The sequence below is a fragment of the Choloepus didactylus genome, chromosome 6 (genome assembly GCF_015220235.1).
Source record: "Choloepus didactylus isolate mChoDid1 chromosome 6, mChoDid1.pri, whole genome shotgun sequence".
In the NCBI taxonomy this organism is placed as follows: Eukaryota; Metazoa; Chordata; class Mammalia; order Pilosa; family Megalonychidae; genus Choloepus; species Choloepus didactylus.
In genome coordinates, this window is record NC_051312.1 from 5,696,366 (window position 1) to 5,715,883 (window position 19,518).

The window sequence follows — 19,518 nt, forward strand, 5'->3', positions numbered from 1 at the left end:
CTTGGGGACCACAGAGCAGGATGGCTGCTTAAGAAAGAAAGAGAACAAAGAGATCACTGGGTTTCAAGAAGACAGAGGTGCAAACCAGCAAGAAGAGAGCCCCTGACCCTGCTCAATAGCCCCTCGAATCCATGCCCTGCGCTGGGGGCTGGCACGCCATGGCCCACGAGTAGAAATGTGGCCCTGTTTTTATAAATCGAGTTTTACTGGAACACAGCCACACCCCTTCGTTTTCATAACGCCAGTGGCTGCCGTCAAGGGACAACTGGCCGAGCGGAGCTTTTGCTGCGGACCTTGTAGGCAACGTTGCCTCCCTGACCCCTCGTGGGAAGTTACCCACCCCTGCCCCTTCTGTGGCGATCGGAGCAGGCTTTAGAAAGGCAGATGTGGTCCAGCCTTGCTGCAGCTAAATGCTCCCATCACTCTCAACATGTTTAATATAAAGACCCCAATGCTTCCTCAGGTTCAGGAGACCCCCCACACCCTCCTCCCTGCCTCCAGCTGCTCTCTGTGCCCCTGGCTCCCTTCCCTTTCTTAGGCTGCAGTCCCATAGCTGCCTCTTGGGACCCCAAACGTGCTGCGGGCAGTGGGGACAGAGGCTGGCCCGGGCTCGTGCCGTGTCGGGCAGGGCAGGTGGAGGGCAAGCCCAAACACCTGACCTGAGTCCTTGGGCCCTGGCAGCCCACTGAGCCCCGGGGGAGGTGAGCAATGGCCAGCAGAGGTGCAGTGACCACTGCAAGCTGGTTTAACGTGGTCTCAATTCCCGGCCCCCTGCAGGAGCCTGGGCGCCCCGGGGCCGTGGCTGGGAGGTGCTTCTGCAGCCAGAGGCTCTGCTTCTAACACGGAATTGACCACTCCCCACCACCCCCCAACCTGCAGGCCCCCTCTCCCCCACCCCCACCTTCCCCTGCCTAATGCTTGGTCAAGCTTCTTTGGGGACGCCTCCCGGACCCCCAGACTAGACGGATGGCCCCACACCTGCACGCACGTTACCCCACCCATGGGACCTCTTCTGTTATCCTCACCCTATGGGTAACTCCTGGCTCAGCGTCCGCTTCCTCCCCCTGGATGTCAACTCCACTGAGGCCTGTGGTGGCATTGCAGTCACTGCTGTGTCCCCAAGGACCGAGTGGGCACGCTGCAGAAGCTCGGCCAGTGTTTGCTGAATGACTTAGTGCACTCTGAAGAGGACCAAGCACGCTGAACAATCCAGGCCCAACGCCAACACAAGGCCATTGAGAGGGTGGGTAGAGATGCAGTCCCCGCCCTAGAGTCACTTTGCAGGGAGGTCGCTCGGACCCACCACCATTCCAGGGGTGCTGGGGTTCAGCCCCTTTGCTCTGGGGCTCGTGAGCCCCTCGAGGGCCCACAGCTGCTACCGATGTCACCCTCATGCCCAAACCCCGTGATGTGTTGGGTCGCACTCATTGACAGACGAGCTCACAGAAGTCGGAATATAAGGAGGGTGTGGCCGAGCCAGTAAGGCCTTTAGCAAAACCACTGGAGCCGCACGGACGGGACAGGTACAGCTGAGTTGGTGGCGGGCGTTTCAGGTACCAGGTGTCGGGAAACACACCTGAGCCACTTTGCTATTTGTTGTCTTCATAATTCAGTGTATTATCTTTGCTAAAATTGGAAGTGGTGCTGCTTTATTGTTGGGATTCCTTTCTGCTTTCATTTTTTTTTAAGCTTCCTCAGTTATTTTGTGTGTATCATATTAAATGACAAAAAAGAATATTTGGGTGAGCACACCGTTCATCCAGTGACAGGAATCAAAGGAAAACGGGGCTGATTTATCAGAGCTGTACTGCAGGGAACTCGGCTGGCGTGAGGGGTCCCGAGATCGCATAGGCATTGCTGAGCTGGAGACCCTCCTCCCGGGGTGTTCAGCCTGGGGTGGGGGATGTTGCCCTGGAGGCTGCAGACCCCGCTGTTGCTTCTAATTTAACTGGGCAGCCTGGTCACCCAGCCCAGCTGGTCCCCGAGATCTCACAAAGCAAGTAAGAGCATTTATGCAGCGAGAAGCCAGGGCACCTCGGAGGGCCAGCTTGGTCTTATTTTGGTCCCCATGTTGGCCTGTTGGTATTTAAGGGGACCCCCCCCCGACACCCCAGATGCCGAGGTCTGTATTTGATTTGAAGGGACTGCTGGTGGGAACCAGCTCTGTTCCGATCTGGTGCCCAGGGGGTGACCCCCGGGTTCGGAGCGTCTATTTTGAAGGAGTCTGCCATTTGGTCTTAGCCAAAATAGTTGAAAGAAGACCCCAGAATAGCAGGCCGGGTCTGTGCCGGCTTAGGAGCCGCATCTCGGGCTTAGCAGCAGCCGCACGGGGCGTGACAGCGAGCAGTGGGTGAGAGGCAGGAAACGGCTCAGGCCGTGGAGGGTCCGTGGGAAGGCCGCACAGGGTGAAGCCAGGAAGGCAGGACTGGCCGGGGAAGCAGCCGTGCATGGCGGGCACTGACTCCCTCAGGGGCCATGGACCATCCTTGCCGCATTCCACAGATGGGAGCACTCAGATCAGAGTTTGCCCAGGGTCTCACAGCCAGAGCAGGGAGAGAACAAGACGGTTCTCCCAGGGCCCTGAGGCTGGACCAGCTACGCCGCATCTCGATCTGCGAGCGCTGAGCTGAGGTGGCTTTGACCATGCAGCTGGGGCCATAATACCCATGGTGGGAAGTGGAGAAAAATGATTTATCTGCTGGGGCTTCAGGGTAAGCTGAGGCAGCAGGGGAAGTGGGAGGGGTCCTCCATTCCCCCAGCCTAGGGCTTGGCTTCTCTTCCCCCTGGGTGGGAAGCTAGTGGCTGCAGCACAGAGGATATTTCCTCCAACGTGGTCCCCTGGAGGCAAGCCCACTGCTCCACCGGACGCCCAGTCCACGAGGCCAATGATGGAGGAAAATCGGCCTCACGTGGCTGTCGCTTTCACAACAACTTCCCGAGGGACTTTTCAGGAGACTTTGGATTCGACGAGGTTTGGCTCTCCCCACACTGACTTTCAAGCCCCCAGCATGTAAGATTCCACTCGGTAGATGTTGTGGGGCCTTGGGGAATCCGCCTCCTCTCTGGGGCCTCCAACCCCTCCTTTGTAAAACGGGGTTAACACCCCATCCACCTGTTGGGGTCACCAAGAACTGAATGAGAAAAGGAGTTTCCCACTGATGGGCCGGGCAGAAGTGGCGTGGGGCGCAGGGAGCATGCCCCCTCTCCCGGGTACCCCAGTTTGCTGTTCCGTGTGGCTGAACCGTGCTGGATTTGGCCTGTCTGGGGGTGCCCCGGGGTGACTCTGGCGGGTCCCAGAAGGTCTGTTTAATTGTAGCCTCGTAACCAGAACCTCAGGTTGTGTGTACGGAGCCGGTGGCACCCGTGCCGAGTGGAACCCACGCAGCCCGTCCCCGCAAGCACCCAGCTCCCTCCCGGGTGCCCGCCGAGCACGGCCAGTGGCTCCCAGCACACCGCGATGGGACCGTGTGCCTTTTGTCCCAGCGTTAGTCTTTTATTTATTTATATGTTTAATTGTCTGTGTGGTCACATATTCATATGTAATATGAAAGTTGCCATTTTAGCCAATTTTGAGTGTACAACTCAGTGACATTAATTACATTCACAGGGTTGTGCAACCATCAACACCATCCGTTCCAAGACCTTTTCCATCACCTCAAAACTGCACCCTTCGAGCCATAACTGCTCCCCCTCCTCCCCAACCCCTGGCAGCCTCTAGCCAACTTTCCTTCTCTTTGAATTTGCTTGTTCTAGATCCTTCATAGAAGTGGAATCGTATATTTGTCCTTTAGTGACTGGATTCATCCACGTGGCCCAAGGCGTTCGAGGTTCATCGGTGTTGGAGTGTGTACCCGCACGTCACTCCTTTTTAGGGCTGAATAACATCCCACGGAATGAGCAGAGGCATTTTGTCTCTCCAGGCATCTGTGGGTGGGCCCCCGGGCTGCTTGAACCTTTTGGCTTTGCAAACGAGACCACGATGAACACTGGTGCACAAGCGTCCGTTTGAGCCCCAGCTTTCAATCTTTTGGCGTGGACTCAGCATGCTTCTTAGGGGCACCTCCTTTCTGGACATTTCCACGATCACCCTGTGTTGGGGGTTGGACTTGAGGGGGTCAGGGAAGGCCGCCTGGAGAGGCCAAGGTTGAGCTGAGCCGCGTGGCCAACAAGGGACAACTAGCAAAGAAGGGGGGCGGAGACGTCTCCCCAGCTCTCCTCCCCTTCCTGGGACCACTGCCAGCAGACGGACCCCTGCCTGACAAATGGAAGGACCCAGCGCCAGCTTCCTGTGCCAGGAGGCGCCGGGCCCTGTGGTTCCCCTTTCCCCAAATGTCCCCTTTCACAGTCCTCTTTCCCCCACTTTACAAAAGAAAGGCCAAGCTCTCGCCCTGCCCCACCTCCCGGGGAGCACCCTCCAGGTGTAAAAGCCTCAGGGGCCCCAAACAAAGGGACAATGGAAAATACCCGGGCGAAGGTGACGCTCCTTCTCTCCCTGGCCTGGTGGGGCGAGGAGTGTGACCTTAGGGGATTTTGTCAAACTGACTTCAATGGTCCAGTGTCTCCCAAACCCGTCACAGGTGACAAAGAGGAGTCATTCCGAGAGAGGCCCAGGAAAGCAAACAAGATGTCCATCTTCCCTCTCCTGGAGTTAGAAATCAGGGAGATGTATATTAACTGGTTGATCTGAATTGGAAGACGGCCCAGCCTTCTTCTGATTCTACCTGCGTGGTCTCTCACCGTGAGAGCCGACCTTATTACACGGCAGAACATTTTCTATATGTCGGGTGAGCTCAACCTGTTGAAAACACCTGATGAAGATTTCCATCGCTATAGTGTTTGCTGAGCCATACTGCAATTAGCAATATTTCCATTTTCCCTCTGGATTTTCTCACTATATTAAGTTTAAAAGGGGCCTCCAAGGAAAAGAGTAACTGGCACAATTAATCGTTCTGTCACAGGTCTTGGTAAAAAAGAGCTTTGGATAAACTTTTGAGAAGCCGAAAGTGAACATCTCCAGTGACTGGTGACAAATCCAATACCAGCTCGGGCAGCTCTAAAGTCTTCATTGCCAACAAATTAAAAGAGGAGCTGATTGACGTATCAGCAGATAGAACAGAAAAGACCTTTTTAACGATAAATTGCAAGCTTTTTAAAAAAAAATTGTGATAAAAGATACAAAACTTGAAATTTACCATTTTAGCCGTTTTTACGTGTACACATTCAGTGGCATTAAGTACTTTTGCAACGTTGTATAACCATCCCCACTATTTCCAGAACTTTCTCATCATCCCAAACAGAAGCTCTGCACACGTTAAGCAGTAACTCCCCATTCTCCCCTCCCCCAGCTTCTGGTAGCCTCTAACCCCTTTCTGCCTCTAGCCTGGACATTTCTCATAAATAGAATCATAGGATATTTGTCCTTTATTCCTTTTGTGTCTGGTATACTCCACTTTAGCATAAAATCTTTTCAAGTTTCATCCATGTCATCACCTGTATCAGAACTCTGTTCCTTTTTATGGCTGAATAATATTCCATTGGACAGGTAGACCAAATGTTGTTTATCTGTTCATCTGCTCATGGGCTATGTGGTTTTAAACAATTAGGTGAGTGACTCCACCACACAAAATCTCCACTCTATCTACTTATTTTTGTGAACCAGGCTTCTCAGCCTTTACATCACTAGAAATGGAACATGGTAACAAAACTGAGGCAGAAGCCATATAATTGCAGCAAGAAGTAATACTCCCATGAAATAATTGGGTAAAAAACCCTGCCCTAGAGCAAATTAAAAGATTCATTTCTAATAGAATTTTGGATTTAATATGTTACTTATCAATTATTTAATAGTATATTCATGGTACTGTGATCAACTACATACTACTCATCATTCTGATAAAATCATAACCCCAGAACAAAAACACTTAAAACCAACAGTTACAGGAAATTTATTTTTTTAATATTTCAATTCATAGGAATATGTTGGTTACAGAGAATTATGTAGGGTGGTCAATAAAAGACTTTTGAGGCTAAAATCATATTAAATTTGGGTAAAATTGGTGGGGGAAATGGAACAAAAATATAAATGCAAAGAGAAAAGGCAAAGATCTATAATTTGGGGCTTGCAGAGTACAACTTGTTCATGTGTTTTTTTAAATAAAAATGGTGGGTGTCAAATTGCTATGGCCTTTAGACTCCATTGGAAACATTTAAGAGAGCAAGTGAAGAATTTTATTTCTAAATGTCAATATTCAAAATACGCTCACAATTATGTTCTTTGCAACAACATGTGATAAATTTTGGATTTCAACTTAAAAATGTTCAAGGGAGCTGTCTGCACATGAGGGGAAAAAAGCTACATCCCAGGAGGGTGGCGGGTCAGGAGAAAAGAAGCTTGGGGCCCTGGTGGCCACAGAGAGTGGCCGTGCCAGGTGTCCTGCCACCTGTGGCAGGAAGAAACCTCAGCTGCACAAAGCCACCGAAGCTGCACCCGTGCATCCCAGCCAGACCTGGGTGAGGCCGGAGACCAAGGGATCCCCCGGTACCAACTCCTCCTCACCAAAGTTCACTCCCTGTCCCCCGCTTTCTTGGCACATGTCTCCAAGGACAAAACAATATTCTTCAGATCAAAGTCAATCTAATCCTGAATTTTTTTGGAGTGATAACAATTTATCTGATGATGAAACATCTTATCTTGGTTACGATGCAAAGCTCAGGCTTTCCGGAGAGACAACCAGCAGGAGGAGGGACCCTCCCCGCACAGGGGAAGGCTGGGCCCCGAATCTCCACTCTCCTCTGTGCCCTGAGACCCCATGAGCCTGTCTCCCACCCCCGAGGGCAAAATCCCCAGCCTCCGGTAGGGTGCACCTGTCCAGATGCCGTCACAGACGTCTCCTAGGGAATTCTCCAAACCTGGGTCCCCTCCCAGATCTCAGGGCTGGGACTTCTGCCAGCACCTATGGGGGCGTGGACAGAACCAGTTGAAGGGAGAGAAGCCCCTCCATCAGCTTCATGCCCAGGGGCCCGGGTAGACCAGGTGAGCTGTGGGGCAGGGGCTCTGAGGATGGCTAGTCCCAGAGGTGACCAGGAGTTACATTGTCAGATGGGGGCTTGTCCCAGTTCACCCCTGAGAGGCAGAGTTGCATCTCCCATTTGATAAGGCAGGGGAAGTCCCATTTCATTCCATCCTCCCGGAAGCCCTACCAGGTCAGCACCATTTTGGGCCAATTTTGTAGATAAATTAACTGAGGCTCAGAGAGGGTGAGCTACTTGCCCAAGGCCACACAGCCTGGCAGGGCAGGGCAGCCAGCTGGACTCCATCGCCCACCCGTCTTTGCAAAGCCATTGTCCCTTGGTTAGGAAGATAGATAGGTGAGTTGGGCCAGGTGATGCTTTTGGGTTTTCCTGGCTTTGCTGTCCTGGAGGGAGAGAGAGAGAGAAAGAAAAGAGACCTGTCTGGGGCATAGATGCCACACGCAGCCCAAGCATGGTGTCTAGAACCTTCCCTCTGCCCACAGAGCCCACCCGGCAGGGCACCAGGAGGGAGAGGGTCAGAGGGAGTGGGGTGGGAAGTCTCGCCTGAGCTGACTTCTAAAAGGACCTTCCATCCGCTGAGGGTCCCGTGGGCCGGGATTGGAAGAGAAGGGGGCTTGCTCCCTCCTCCACTTATTTCCCATCTTCTTTCACGGAGACTGACTTTGTCCCATGCCCACCGGGGCAAGCAGAACCCCCGGGGGGTGCCAGGGAAGGGAGCCCTCCTCAATGTCAAGGTCGCTGGGAGACCCTGAGTGGAGGGGGCAGGGAGAGGGAGTGGGCACTTACCCTGCTCACCTTTGATACCCTCCACCCCCGGCCTTCCTGGTGGGCAGCCCCTGGCCCGTGGGGCCACCTCTTCTGTGGGGAGACCAGCAGGCTGGCTGTGACAAGAAGCTGGGGTCCTAGGAGGCGAGGTGTCCTGGAGGAACCCATGGGGTGAGCAGCCCGGCTTGAACATCCCCTCGAAGGTCCCCCGGGCCTGCCCACCTCTCCAGTCTTGCCCCTGGCCTCTCCTGCCAGCCCCCTTGCCCCAGCCGCACCGGCTTCCCCTCTCTTTCGGGCAGTGGTGTACCCCACTCCTCCTCCTCCCTGGCCTGTGGCTGTCAGCAGACCTGGTTTCTGCATCCTTCAGGGTGTGCCCACCCCCTCCAAGCCATACCCTCTCGCGTGCTGCAGTAATATCAGCACGTGGAACATGATGCCCACTCTGCAGCTCACACCTGCACAACCAAAGCCCCTAAGGTCCCCGTGGCCGGACAAGGTCAGGAGCACGAGCTCCGCTCTGCCGGGAAGGAAACTGAGGCAGGGAGTGTGGAGGGCAAGAGCTCCCGGGCTGCTGTGCACCTGGGTCTCACTGGCTTTGCGCTTTCATTGATTTGCCTGAGAAACGGTGATGAAAGCCCTGTCCCGCCCGCCGGTGCTGCGTGTGGCCTGCAAACCCCAGGGCCGCAGTGCTAAAGAAACGGTCAAGCTGATGGTGGCTGCAAGCCAGCCGAGGATTCCCAGCCGTGGAGAAGGAGCTAGGCACTTGACAGTCTAATTCGTCTAATTCTGATGCCCAGAGGCTACGCAACCTGCCCAAGGTCACGGTTCCCAGCCTGGCACCACCATCTCAGTGCAGAGATTGATGCACCTGCCCTGTTGCGAACGCTTAGTGTGTGTTACCTCATTTATTCTCCCAGAAGCTCTCCAAGGAGACTGAGGCACGGCGCCTCTCCAGTTCTCCCAGTGTGCGCAGACGCTCACAGCTGTGCCTCAGGAGGGTGGCCCATTTTGATTTACAGTTTATTAAAATGCTCCTGTCCTGTCACACGGGCCTGGCTGGTGACAAGCCACTGAAGGCCACTGGAGAAGCCAGAGGGAGTCGATTCCAGTGGACACGGAACTAGGCGCCTCTAGAACCGAGACGCAAACAGCTACCTCATCTCCTTGACGCCTTTCTAAGAAATACTTTCTAAAAAATTGGCTGAATTACCCCCTTTCTTTGAAGTTCTTAAAGAAAAGTGTCACTCTTTCCCCGGTGTTTGGGAATGGGGTGGATCTGTCTCTGTGCCAGTGACTCTCCCCTTCTCTTTGACTTTTGCAGAAAGACACTGTCCTGAGGGTTTCTTCGCTGAGCCTGAGAAGAGGAAGTTGAATTGACTAAATGGTTGAGCTATTATTTTACAGGACCCTGCAGCTTGCCCCAGGCTGTCCTTTGGCCCCAAGGCCCAGAGGGATTTTTATGCAGCACTTTTTTTCTTCTTCTTACTATTAAGCAAAGTAACTTCTTAACAGCTTAGGTAATCAGTTGGTCTGAGAAATGAGAAATGCGGTCACTCCCCCAGGGAGAAGAAACTACTGGGGGTGAAGAAATAATTTTTTTTAAGTCAAAAAGCCATTTTTTGTTTTGAAAAGTTTTTGGGCCTGGCATTGGCAGGTTTCATCTTGGATCCTTTGCTAGTCTCCACTCCTATTGTGTCCTTCCTCTCACAGGATGATTCTGTCTGGTGGAACCACTCTCAGGATAAAAAGAGGGGTTTACTCATGTTGTAAATGCTCGGATGGATTAGCGGGGCCCTGGCTGTGCAGCTGCACCCCATGGGCCAGGCTTGATGGTAAGTCACTCTTACGCCCATTTCACAGATGGGGAAACTGAGGACAACAGACCGGGCCATTGCCTAAGGCATAAGGCTCTGGTAGACTGAGTTTAAACCTCAGAGGAAAAAAATGTCTCTTAATCTTAATCCTGTCCCTGCAGGTGTGATCCCATTGTAAACAGGACCCTTTGAAGGTGTCACTTTCAGTTCAGGTGTGGCCAGTTGAGTCAGATTGGTCTTAATCCTATCACTGGAGGCTTTATAAAGAGAGAACCACCAAGAAGGGCTGGCAGCTGGAGGTCAGCAGGAGCCCAGAGGAGAAAGGAGAGGACATTGCCAAGGAGCCCCAACGTTGCTCCCAGCCCGGGAGGAGACGGCCACTTTCCAGCCAATACAGTCCCGTCCGTGGAGCCAACCCATCGCGTGGCGTTTGTCCCGCAGCGGGGAAGCCAAAACGACAATCAGAGCAGGTGGCTGCAGAGACCAGAGCCTGGGCATGGCCCCACAGGCTGCCGCGCACCCCGGGTTCTGGGTAAACCGAGATCCCCAGGGTGTAGCGAGGCCGAAGAGCTTAGGGCCCGAGTTAAGGGAAGGCCTTATTTCCAGCCACTGGATTCTACTGAGAATGGCCTTACTTGAGCTGTCCTCAGACACCAGACTCGGAGAAATTAGGAGTGTGGGGCTTCCGTGGGGGGCGGGGGCGTGGACCCTGCCCCTGGCAGGTAGAAGGGCCTGCGGCAGAGGAGGGCAGGGCTGAGCTTGCCCTGCAGGAGCTGGCTCGGGGCACACAGTCAGCTGTTTACTCAGCGAGTTCGCTGAGCACCTACTGTGCACCAAGCACTGCTGAGGACACTGGGGACACAGGTGGGAAGACAGGGCGGTGCTCCCCCATGAAAGTGACAGTCCAAGGAAGTGGGGGACCCAACAGACAGGTCAGCAAATCAATGAAGTTTCCTTCTTTAAGGGCTGGGAAGAAACTTCAACTGGGGGGCTGGGGGGGGGGGGATGCCCTAGCGGGGGTTACCCTGATTGGCTGATATTTGAGGGAAGACCCTCCTGGGGGAGAGAAGCCACGCACGGAGATCTGGTGGGGGGGTCTTCCAAGCTGGAAGGTTTAAGAGACAGAGAAAGTCCAGTGTGGCTGGACGTGGGGGGGGGGGGGGAGCGCTGCCCAGGGGGAGGGGTTGGGAGAGGAAGGAAGGAGGGGCCTTGGGGAGGAGGGTGCAGATAAAAATGCCCCCAGGACTTCACTGGCCAGGCAGGGTGAGCCCCTCACCTGCACCTGTGATGGTGATCTCCCCACGGGACAGGTGTGAACCCCGAGGCCTGCAGAGGTGGAGAATGGATTCAGGGACCCACAGGGAGTCATGGCAAAGAGGAAACCAGGCCTCAGTCAGTGCAACTCCAGATCCCCAGCTCCTGACCCCATGCTGGTGGGGCCTCTAGAAGATGAATCAGCCAGGACTGGGGTAAGGCTTGGCTGGGTCTCCAGGCCTGGGTTCCACCTCCCCAGATGGCCTGCCTGGGCTGAGTTGAGGGGACAGTATCTGTCACGCCGTTTTGTGAATGGAGAGTCAGAGGCCCAGAGATGGAAAGGGACCTGCCCAAGGTCACACAGCGAGCGAGGGGCAGGGCCGGGTCAGGTTCTAGGTCCCCTGCATCCTGGCCGCGATTATCTCCTCAGCAACACCCCGCAGCCCATTGGGGATGGGCCCCAGCCCCCAGCCCCGAGCAGGCGTCCCGGCACCTCAGAGCTGGGGCTGGGTGGGCCTGGCTCAGGCAGGCTTCCCAGCCTGGTGTGGAGCAAGGAGCACCCCTGAGGGGTCTGGGAGTAGAACCCTGGTCCTGCCAAGGCTGCAGACCCCAGGGTACCTCTCCAACCCCCCCCCCACTCCGTCCTCAGTGGGTCCTGTCCCTTCCCAATGTGAAGAAACCTAGCAGGGCTCACGGGAGGGGTCCAAGGCTGGGACGGGGTGGGTGGGAGAGGCTGAAATGGCCTTGGGGTGTCTCTGGTGCTGGGAGCAGCAGGGCCAAGGTGGGATCCAAGGCCCCTGCAGCTGTGGCTGGGTGGGGCCTGCTGGGTGGGGGGGAAGGGGGCTGCTGGGCGGGGCCTGCTGGGAGGGGGCCGGCAAGGCTCCTCAGGCACCTCAAAGAGCAGACTTTCACACCTAGGTGAGCAGCATCTAGCCCGGCCTCTGGCGCGTCCTGCCCCCCTCAGGCCTTAATGAGCACACAGGGGGGTGGGGACAGCAGGTGGCAGAGGGGTCCAGCCTGGGTCCTGGTGAGGTGGGGGGCCCTTACCACCTGGCCTCATGGGGGTGGCAGGTGGGGCGAGGGTAGGGGTATTTGGGGCTGCTGGCCTGTCCTCCCTTGTGTAGGGTGCACGGCCACTGCCTCGCCCCCGGCTCCCCTCTGCAATGCCCACCTCCACGATGCCTGCACCTGGGACTCCGTTGTGAACCGCAGGCCAGGCCTGGCCTCCCTCCAGCCTGTATTCCCAGGGCTCTTTCCGGCTGCCTGCCCCTTCCCACCCTTCACTCCCAAGCCGGTCCTTAGGGCCCAGCAAACAAATAGTGTCCGGGGAGTCCCTGCAAGGCAAAGCACAGAAGGCAGTCCTCTGGTTTTGGCTCCCTACTCGGAGCTGAGGGTGCGCGGGTTAGGGCGTGCCCAGGCCGGGAGGAGACAGATGCCAGAGCAGACAAAGCCAGGAGAGATGGAGATGGGGACAGGCTGCAAGGCAGGAGTGGAGAAGCAGCAAGGGGGCGGGACCAACAGGTTGGTGGTGAGCGAATCCGGGGGTAGGGACAGGGGACCCTCCAGGTGGCACTCGCGGCGCTCGTCCCTGTCCGCCTCCCCTCCCCCGGCCCTGATTGGCAGCAGGCCTGCGACCAGCCGGGAGCGTCACAGCGCCCCGGGCGCCGAGGCGAAGGCCCACGGCCCCCCGCAGGAGCCGGCGAGTAGGAGGGGGCGCCCGGCTATATATAGCGGCGTGGCCTGGGGCTGGCGGAGAGCGCAGCGAAGCGCGCACCTCCCCGTACCCCGCAGGCCGGCAAATTGCTTCGCGGCCCGCGCTCCATGCAGCCGGCGTAGCCCCGGCGCTTCGGGGCCGGTCACTCACCTCTCTCCTCTCCCCTCTCGCCCTGCCGCGCCCTCTCCAGAACGACCCCGACCGTGCGCCCCCGAGGGCCGCCACAGGCACAGCTTGGTCACCCGCTTCCCGGGCGCCCCGACCGACTGACAGACGAAAGGACGGTGGTCTGGGATGGCGGGGCCCGGGGCGGCCGCCAAGGCGCTGCTCCCGGCGGTCCTGCTGGCCCTGCTGGCGCCCTGGGCGGGCCGAGGGGGCGCCGCGCCCACCGCCCCCAACGGCACTCTGGAGGCCGAGCTGGAGCGCCGCTGGGAGAGCCTGGTGGTGCGCTCGCTGGCGCGCCTGCCGGTCGCCGCGCGGCCCAAGGAGGCGGCCGTCCAGAGCGGCGCCGGCGACTACCTGCTGGGCATCAAGCGGCTGCGGCGGCTCTACTGCAACGTGGGCATCGGCTTCCACCTCCAGGTGCTCCCCGACGGCCACATCGGCGGCGTGCACGCGGACACGAGCGACAGTGAGTGGGGCCGCCCGGGCGGGAGGGCCGGGGCCGGGGACGGCGGTCGCCCCTTCCACCTCACCCAGCCTCTCACGGAGCCGGGGACCGGCACCTGCTCGCGCGCCCTGGAAACGGCGGCGGACTCGAGTTCCGGTCCTTTCCGGCGTGAGGACACAAGCAATCTTGGCTCCGGGAGTCGCAGCAGGGACCGGCTTTGCTCAGGTGGAGGCCGAGCTCCGCCTCCCCGCCTTCGGAAGCCGGGGCTCCGGGTGCCGAATTCCAGCGACTTCGCCCGTGGGGCAGTCTGGGGCCGGGCTCTGCGGCCGCCGGGGCCAGTGCACTCCCGTTGTCCAGAGCTGGGCGCGGCCGCCGCGTGCCGCGGGGTGGAGGCGAACCGGTCCGCGCCCGCGCGCATTGGGCTCCAGGCCCCTTGGGGGCGGCCTGCGCCAGGGGCCCCTGGTCCTTTGCACCCATCCCAACTCACCCCAGAAATGGGAGTCCTCGGGGGCGCGCAGGCCGAGGAGGGAGCCCGGGAGGGGTGGCTCAGGCTAAGGGCCCCCTGCCCCGGAATGACGCGCGCCCCGCCCCCAGGCCTGCTGGAACTCTCGCCTGTAGAGCGGGGCGTCGTGAGCATCTTCGGCGTCTCCAGCCGTTTCTTCGTGGCCATGACCAACAGGGGCAGGCTCTACGGCTCCGTGAGTACGGCAGGGCCCTGCCCGAGGCGGGCAGGATCGCGATCCCCCCAGGCCCACCTGCACCTGGACGGAGGAGGGCGGCGGCGGGGTCACCGGGAGGGCAGTGCCGCTCCCGGACCCCCCAGCCGAAATACTGAGGTCCCTACCCTCCCGGAGCAGGCGCCATCGGGAACCCTTCTCCAGCGGGTACCTCCACTGCAGCCCTTAGGATGGGCCGTCCCGATGGAATTCCCAGGCCGCCAGGTGCCCTGCAGGTGGCTGGAGCACCAGCTGCTGTGGGCTGGCCGCGCGCCCCCCCCCCCCCGGCCTAGTAGGGGTCTTGACAGCTCAGCTCCCCAGAGTCCGGGCTGGGATGGAAAGGACCCCACCCCCAGCCACCACTGGGCTCCCCCAGACCCCCGTGCCCAGGAGGTGGCCTAATCCCAGCCCCCCTTCCCCTCCAGCCCTTCTTCACCGATGAATGCAAGTTCAAGGAAACGCTTCTCCCCAACAACTACAACGCCTACGAGTCCTACCAGTACCCTGGCCTGTTCATCGCGCTGAGTAAGAATGGGAAGACCAAGAAGGGGAACCGAGTGTCCCCCACCATGAGGGTCACCCACTTCCTCCCCCGGCTGTGACCCCCCGAGTCCTGCCTCGCCCTCGGAAAGCCCTCCGGAGGGGAGCGCGGAGGACAGCTTTGGTGCACTTTCTTCGGAAGGAGAGTTTAATGTGAGAGTAGGTGTAACATATTTAATTATTTAAATGTGTATATATCGCCACCAAGTTATTTATGGTTCAGTGGGTGTGTTTTCTGGAAAAAAAAAATAGGCAAAAAAGCAAAAACACAAAACCTACTTGTCTGGTGCAACTGTGGAGAACCCTACTATTGGATTTATTTAACTCTTTAAAAAGTTGTCACGAATGTGCTGCTATTCTGTGTTTCCAAAAACGGTGGAATCGGAGTCTGATATCAGCCTCAGGGCACATCCTGGGTATTGGAAAAAGGCCTTCCTGGGACTTGGGAAGCCGGTCACCGGAGCCCTCAGTCTTGGCTCCCTCTCCCAGCACCCTCCAACATCCCGCGCTCCCTTTGTGCCCTGTTGCTATTAATTGGGGCGTATCGGTTTACTTCGCACACAGAAAGTGCGCTCAAGAAGTCTTCCCTGCCACTCCGTTTTTAGATCTCCCAAGACTGACCTTTGAACTTTCCTGTAGTCAATCTCTCTCCCATCTACCAGGCAGGCGAGACCCTTGGACAACTTTGTAAGCTCCTTTTTTGGATCTGCCGCTATTGCTGTCCTCGTTGCTCTGTGGCCATTGGGGAAAAGGCAAAAAGCAAAGCTGTTTTGTAAAATCCCACTGGTTGGCTGGGAGACGGACAAAGCGAGGTATATTTGCAAACACGGCCCAAAACCCTGGTGATGAAATGTGATTGGTGATAGTAGATACATCTGATAGTGTAAGAGCACATTAAAAAAGAAAGAAAGAAAGAAACATGCTTCCCTGTGCTTGGGAAGCTTCGGGCTAGAACTAGCTATTAACTTGAGATGAAATAATGAAATATCCTTGCAAGTGTAAAAAGCACTTACTGCAGTGTTTGCTCGAAGCAAGATGCTGCTTCTCTCTGATGCATTCCTGATTAAGTGGATTTAACATCTACCTCACGAGCCCTTCAACCACTCATCTGGCAGTTTCCCACCCCAAGTCGCTTTTTTTCCATGTGTAGCCAAAAAGGATTGCAGTTTAGCCTCGGTGAGTCCCATTTGAACCTTGTCACGTTTGAGCTATCTTTACCCCGTGATTTACTTTTAGTAAGGACAATCATGGTGAAAATATTTGCAGACAGCTGCTGTAGTACACTATATGATCACCAAGTAACCTTATATTTTTCTTTATATATTTTACAAATGTAACCCCTGTTGTTGAGGCAAAGATGGAAGAGACAGGGTCGGTAATGTTTAAAAAAAGTTCCGAGGTGATGGCAAACATTTAATTTTAATGAATGACTTGAGAGTTTATACAAAATGACCTTAGCTTGCTGTCAGAAATGCTCCGAATGTTTCCTCAAGACTTTAATACTGTCCTAGGATGTTTCTGAACTGTCTCCCGAATTAACTTTATGGGAGTCTACAGACAGCAAGACTGGAAAATCTGATTGGAGTTTTTGTTGTTCACATTCCTTCTTAAAACTCTTTGTTCGAATGCAAATCGTCTACTTAAAATACTATTCTTAACCGAGGCCTCGGAAGACAGAAGCCACTTGCGAAGCCACCAACACCGGACTGTGCGTCTTAAACTGCTGTTCTTACAACGACATAAAAATGTTTCTCTATTTTCAACCACACCCTAAACTGCAGGCATGGAGAGGAAAGGTGATGCTTGGGATCTGTGGGACTTTCTGGTAGCAAACGAGTCGTGTTATCTGCATTAAATTATTACATGTCTTGTCTCGGAGCTCAATCAAATAGGAAGTGACATGTCTTAAGTACAGAAGTGGGTCATCTTTGGCCACTTAAATATTTCTTCAGAGTCACGGGTGATGCCTGTAGCGATGTAATTGTACCTCTGAAATCTTGTGTAAAAAGTTTTCTATTGCTGTGATGGGAATTTGAGGTTTTCTGCGTTTACCACCGTTTTCAGAATCTCTGTAGTTTTATACAGGTGCTGTTTGCTAACGTCATGTATGTGCTGTGCACATTTAAATGCAGAATGAATGATAAACACATTGATCACGTATTTCAAAAAAAAACAAACCTGCTGGATTTGATGTAAATTTTCGCAAGACGGTATTAAAGAATATTAAAACGTGCCTTGAAATGCCAAAAGATGATTCCCTGCCCCTGTCTTCCCGTGGCCTTTCTATTTGAGGCCTTGAACCTCACATTGCTGGGGGTGGGGGCGGGGGCAGGGGAGATGAATTTTCGCCAGCTGTGTCCACACAAATGTAGCCTTGAAAACGGGAGCCCCCGGGGGTGTGGGTGTCACAAAGGTTTGCGATGACTCTGAATCTTGCAGTTTATTCTGATTCTCCCAATGGGGCAAATTCCCATACTGTAACAGCCAAAGGTCTGGGGGCTTTCTAAAGCAATTTGCACATTTCTCTCTGGGTGGGAACGAGTCCCAGCTACAGCCCCCACCCCGGTCATCAGAAGACTGACTCGGTATTTCCCAAACTGTCGGTAGAGCCACAAATGGGTACTTAGAAATCAATATGTTGGGCCCCAATCAGCCTTTTATAAAAAGGGAATGGAAGAAAATAATAGAAATACTAGAAAATACCAGAGTGTATCAATCATAAAAATGGTGCATATTGTTTTGTGAAAATTTGGTTTTACTTATATATGCTGTATAGATAGTTTCTCCAAAGATGTGATGAGTTGCATTTATGAATGTGGATTGCAGTAAAAAAAAAAAAAAAGGAAAAAAAGGTGACCAGGATCCTCCTTTCCTCAACTCCTTCACAGAAAGACCTGAAAAAGCAGTTAGGCTTGGAAGATCCTTAGTTGTACCCATTGTGTTCTTTAAGGCATCACCTTTTTGACACCCAAGATCCAGGTGTGATGAAGAAGTACATGGGTGTTCATTCATTCATATTTGGGGGAAACGGGGTGGGGGGAGTGACACTTGCTTCTCCTTTCGGCTGGCTGCCGAGGGCCTCGCCAGGGCTCTGGATGGGCAGGACGTCTTGGCCTGGCTGGGGTTGGTGCTCTGTTCCCGGTCCAGGGTGGAGATCTGCCCATCATTTGCAAAAGCCGTCAGCTGAACTTAGCTTTGGTGTGGCTTTCTTGCCTCTTGCATGGAGTGATGAAAGTGTATCAAAGCTGGACCTCAAAAGGGATTTAAAGTTCATTCACTCATTCAACCAGATAATGGTTGAGTGCCCGTCTGTGCCAGGCACTGTTCTAAGAGCAAGAAAGGAGCCCTCATTGTAACAAGGGAGTCAGGCAGTAAACAAGGGACCTAAAATGCATGGCCAGGTACACAGTGCACACGCTGCAGAAAGAGAGCAGGTGGGAGGCAGGTGGTGGGGAGGCCTGGTGATGTGAGCAAAGTCCTGCAGATGCTGAGGGACGGTGGGGAGAGCCGTCCAGGCAGAGGAAATGGCTCGTGCAAAGGCCCTGCAGTAGGTGCGTTTGAGGACCAGCAAGGAGACCACTGGATTCCAGATGAGGGAGAGGGTAAGGGCAGATGGGTCAGATCCTGGGGGTTCCCCCCGAGGCCACTACCGACTGGCTTTTCCTCCCAGTGAGAAAGAGCAGGTGCAAAAACTGGAGCTTGATCCAAGAAAGGGCACGATGTACCAGGCTGAGAATTACAGACAAAGCGGGGAGCTGAGAGTCCTGCTGGGAAAAGTTGCAGGGATTTGGGCAAGGGCTGATGGCTGGGGCTGGGGGGTAGCAGCAGAGGTTGTGAGATGTCAAATTAATAAAAGAGGAGGAGGGCGAGCCTGGTTTTCTGGAAATCAGCCTGCCACCCAGGGATCCACTCCTCTGTTTTCCTTACCTGTACCCGCCTTAGGAACCGAGAGCAGCCAGGGATGGGTTTGGGGTCTAGACCCACCCCTTCCCGACACCGTAACCTTGGAGGAGACTCCGCCTCCCCACCGTTCCCACCTCAGGGGCCCTTTGCAGGAATGATGGAGAAGATGGCTGTAAGTGCTTGGCCCAGTAAACAATAAATATCGCCTATTATTATTATTATTCTCTTAAGAGACTGAACTACAGGCTTAACTTCTCAAGCCTGCTTTTTTATCTCCCTGCTAATGGGAGGATTTTCTGACCCAGAGCTGGGGGGCACTGTCATGCAGACACATGGGTGTGGCCATGGTTTTCCCTGGAGAGGCCACTTCCGGGAAGCCAGCACAGGGGCCTGTTTTTGAAGGGGCCCTTTGGACCAGCCCCCACCTGGTGCAGCCCAGACCCCTTACCCTGGCTGGGTCCAACATGTGACATCTCCAGGCTTCAGGAGCTCAGGGTGGTTCTTCAGGGCTAACAGTTGGTGATTGCTCTTGATGAGGAAGGGGCAGGGCCACCCACACCCAGGACCCCTGGGGCCCCAGGCCTGAGCTGCGAGAGAACTGGCTCAGGATCCCTGGGGACCTGCAGTTACTACAGCCTTAGGCCCCACTTCCTGATCACCCAGCCTCAGTGCAAAGGGACCTCAGCCTCCACGCATCCAAACCCACGTTTGGCCGCCCCCAGCCCACCCCTCCTGTGGGGGAGCAAAAGCCCAAATGCTGGAGCCGCCCACCTGCATCCCCTCTCTCTGGGCTTGGCAATCCCACCATGTCTCCTCACCCGCCCAGCAGCAGGCCATGTTCAGGCCACTTCTCCTTGGGCCTGGGGGCTGCTGTGGACCCTTAACCGGTCCCCCCACTTCTACCTTGATCTCAATGGCCCATTCTTCAAGGTTCTTCTCAACGTGAATCCCATCCTGCGTCCCCTTGCTGAGAATCTTTCTGTGGGCTCTTGCTGCTCTTAGGATGGAAGGCTCAGCCTTCAGAATGGCCAAAAAGGCTGTTCCGGTCACTGATGATTACATAACAAGCTCCCCCAAATTTAGCACCTTCAAACAGCAGCCCTTGTATCATATCTCAGGATGTCGTGGGTCAGGATGTCACAGGTGATTCTGCGTTTCATGGCATGGAAG

At 55.3% G+C, this 19,518-nt stretch overlaps 1 protein-coding gene across 1 annotated transcript; it reads left to right on the forward strand.

Moving 5' to 3' along the window:
• The first annotated feature begins 12,873 nt into the window (after window positions 1–12,873).
• On the forward strand, window positions 12,874–14,507 carry FGF4 (fibroblast growth factor 4). Its single transcript, XM_037841449.1, has 3 exons — window positions 12,874–13,210; window positions 13,784–13,887; window positions 14,331–14,507. The coding sequence occupies exons 1-3, from the start codon at window positions 12,874–12,876 to the stop codon at window positions 14,505–14,507; spliced, it is 618 nt and encodes a 205-aa protein (XP_037697377.1).
• Window positions 14,508–19,518: the final 5,011 nt, after the last annotated feature.

Bases quoted from the DNA above. Each gene is read 5' to 3' on its own strand.
- FGF4 (XM_037841449.1), top strand. From the start codon at position 12,874: ATGGCGGGGCCCGGGGCGGCCGCCAAGGCGCTGCTCCCGGCGGTCCTG. The intron at 13,211-13,783 runs GTGAGTGGGGCC...CCCCGCCCCCAG, and splicing joins GCACGCGGACACGAGCGACA to GCCTGCTGGAACTCTCGCCT. The intron at 13,888-14,330 runs GTGAGTACGGCA...CTTCCCCTCCAG, and splicing joins GGGGCAGGCTCTACGGCTCC to CCCTTCTTCACCGATGAATG.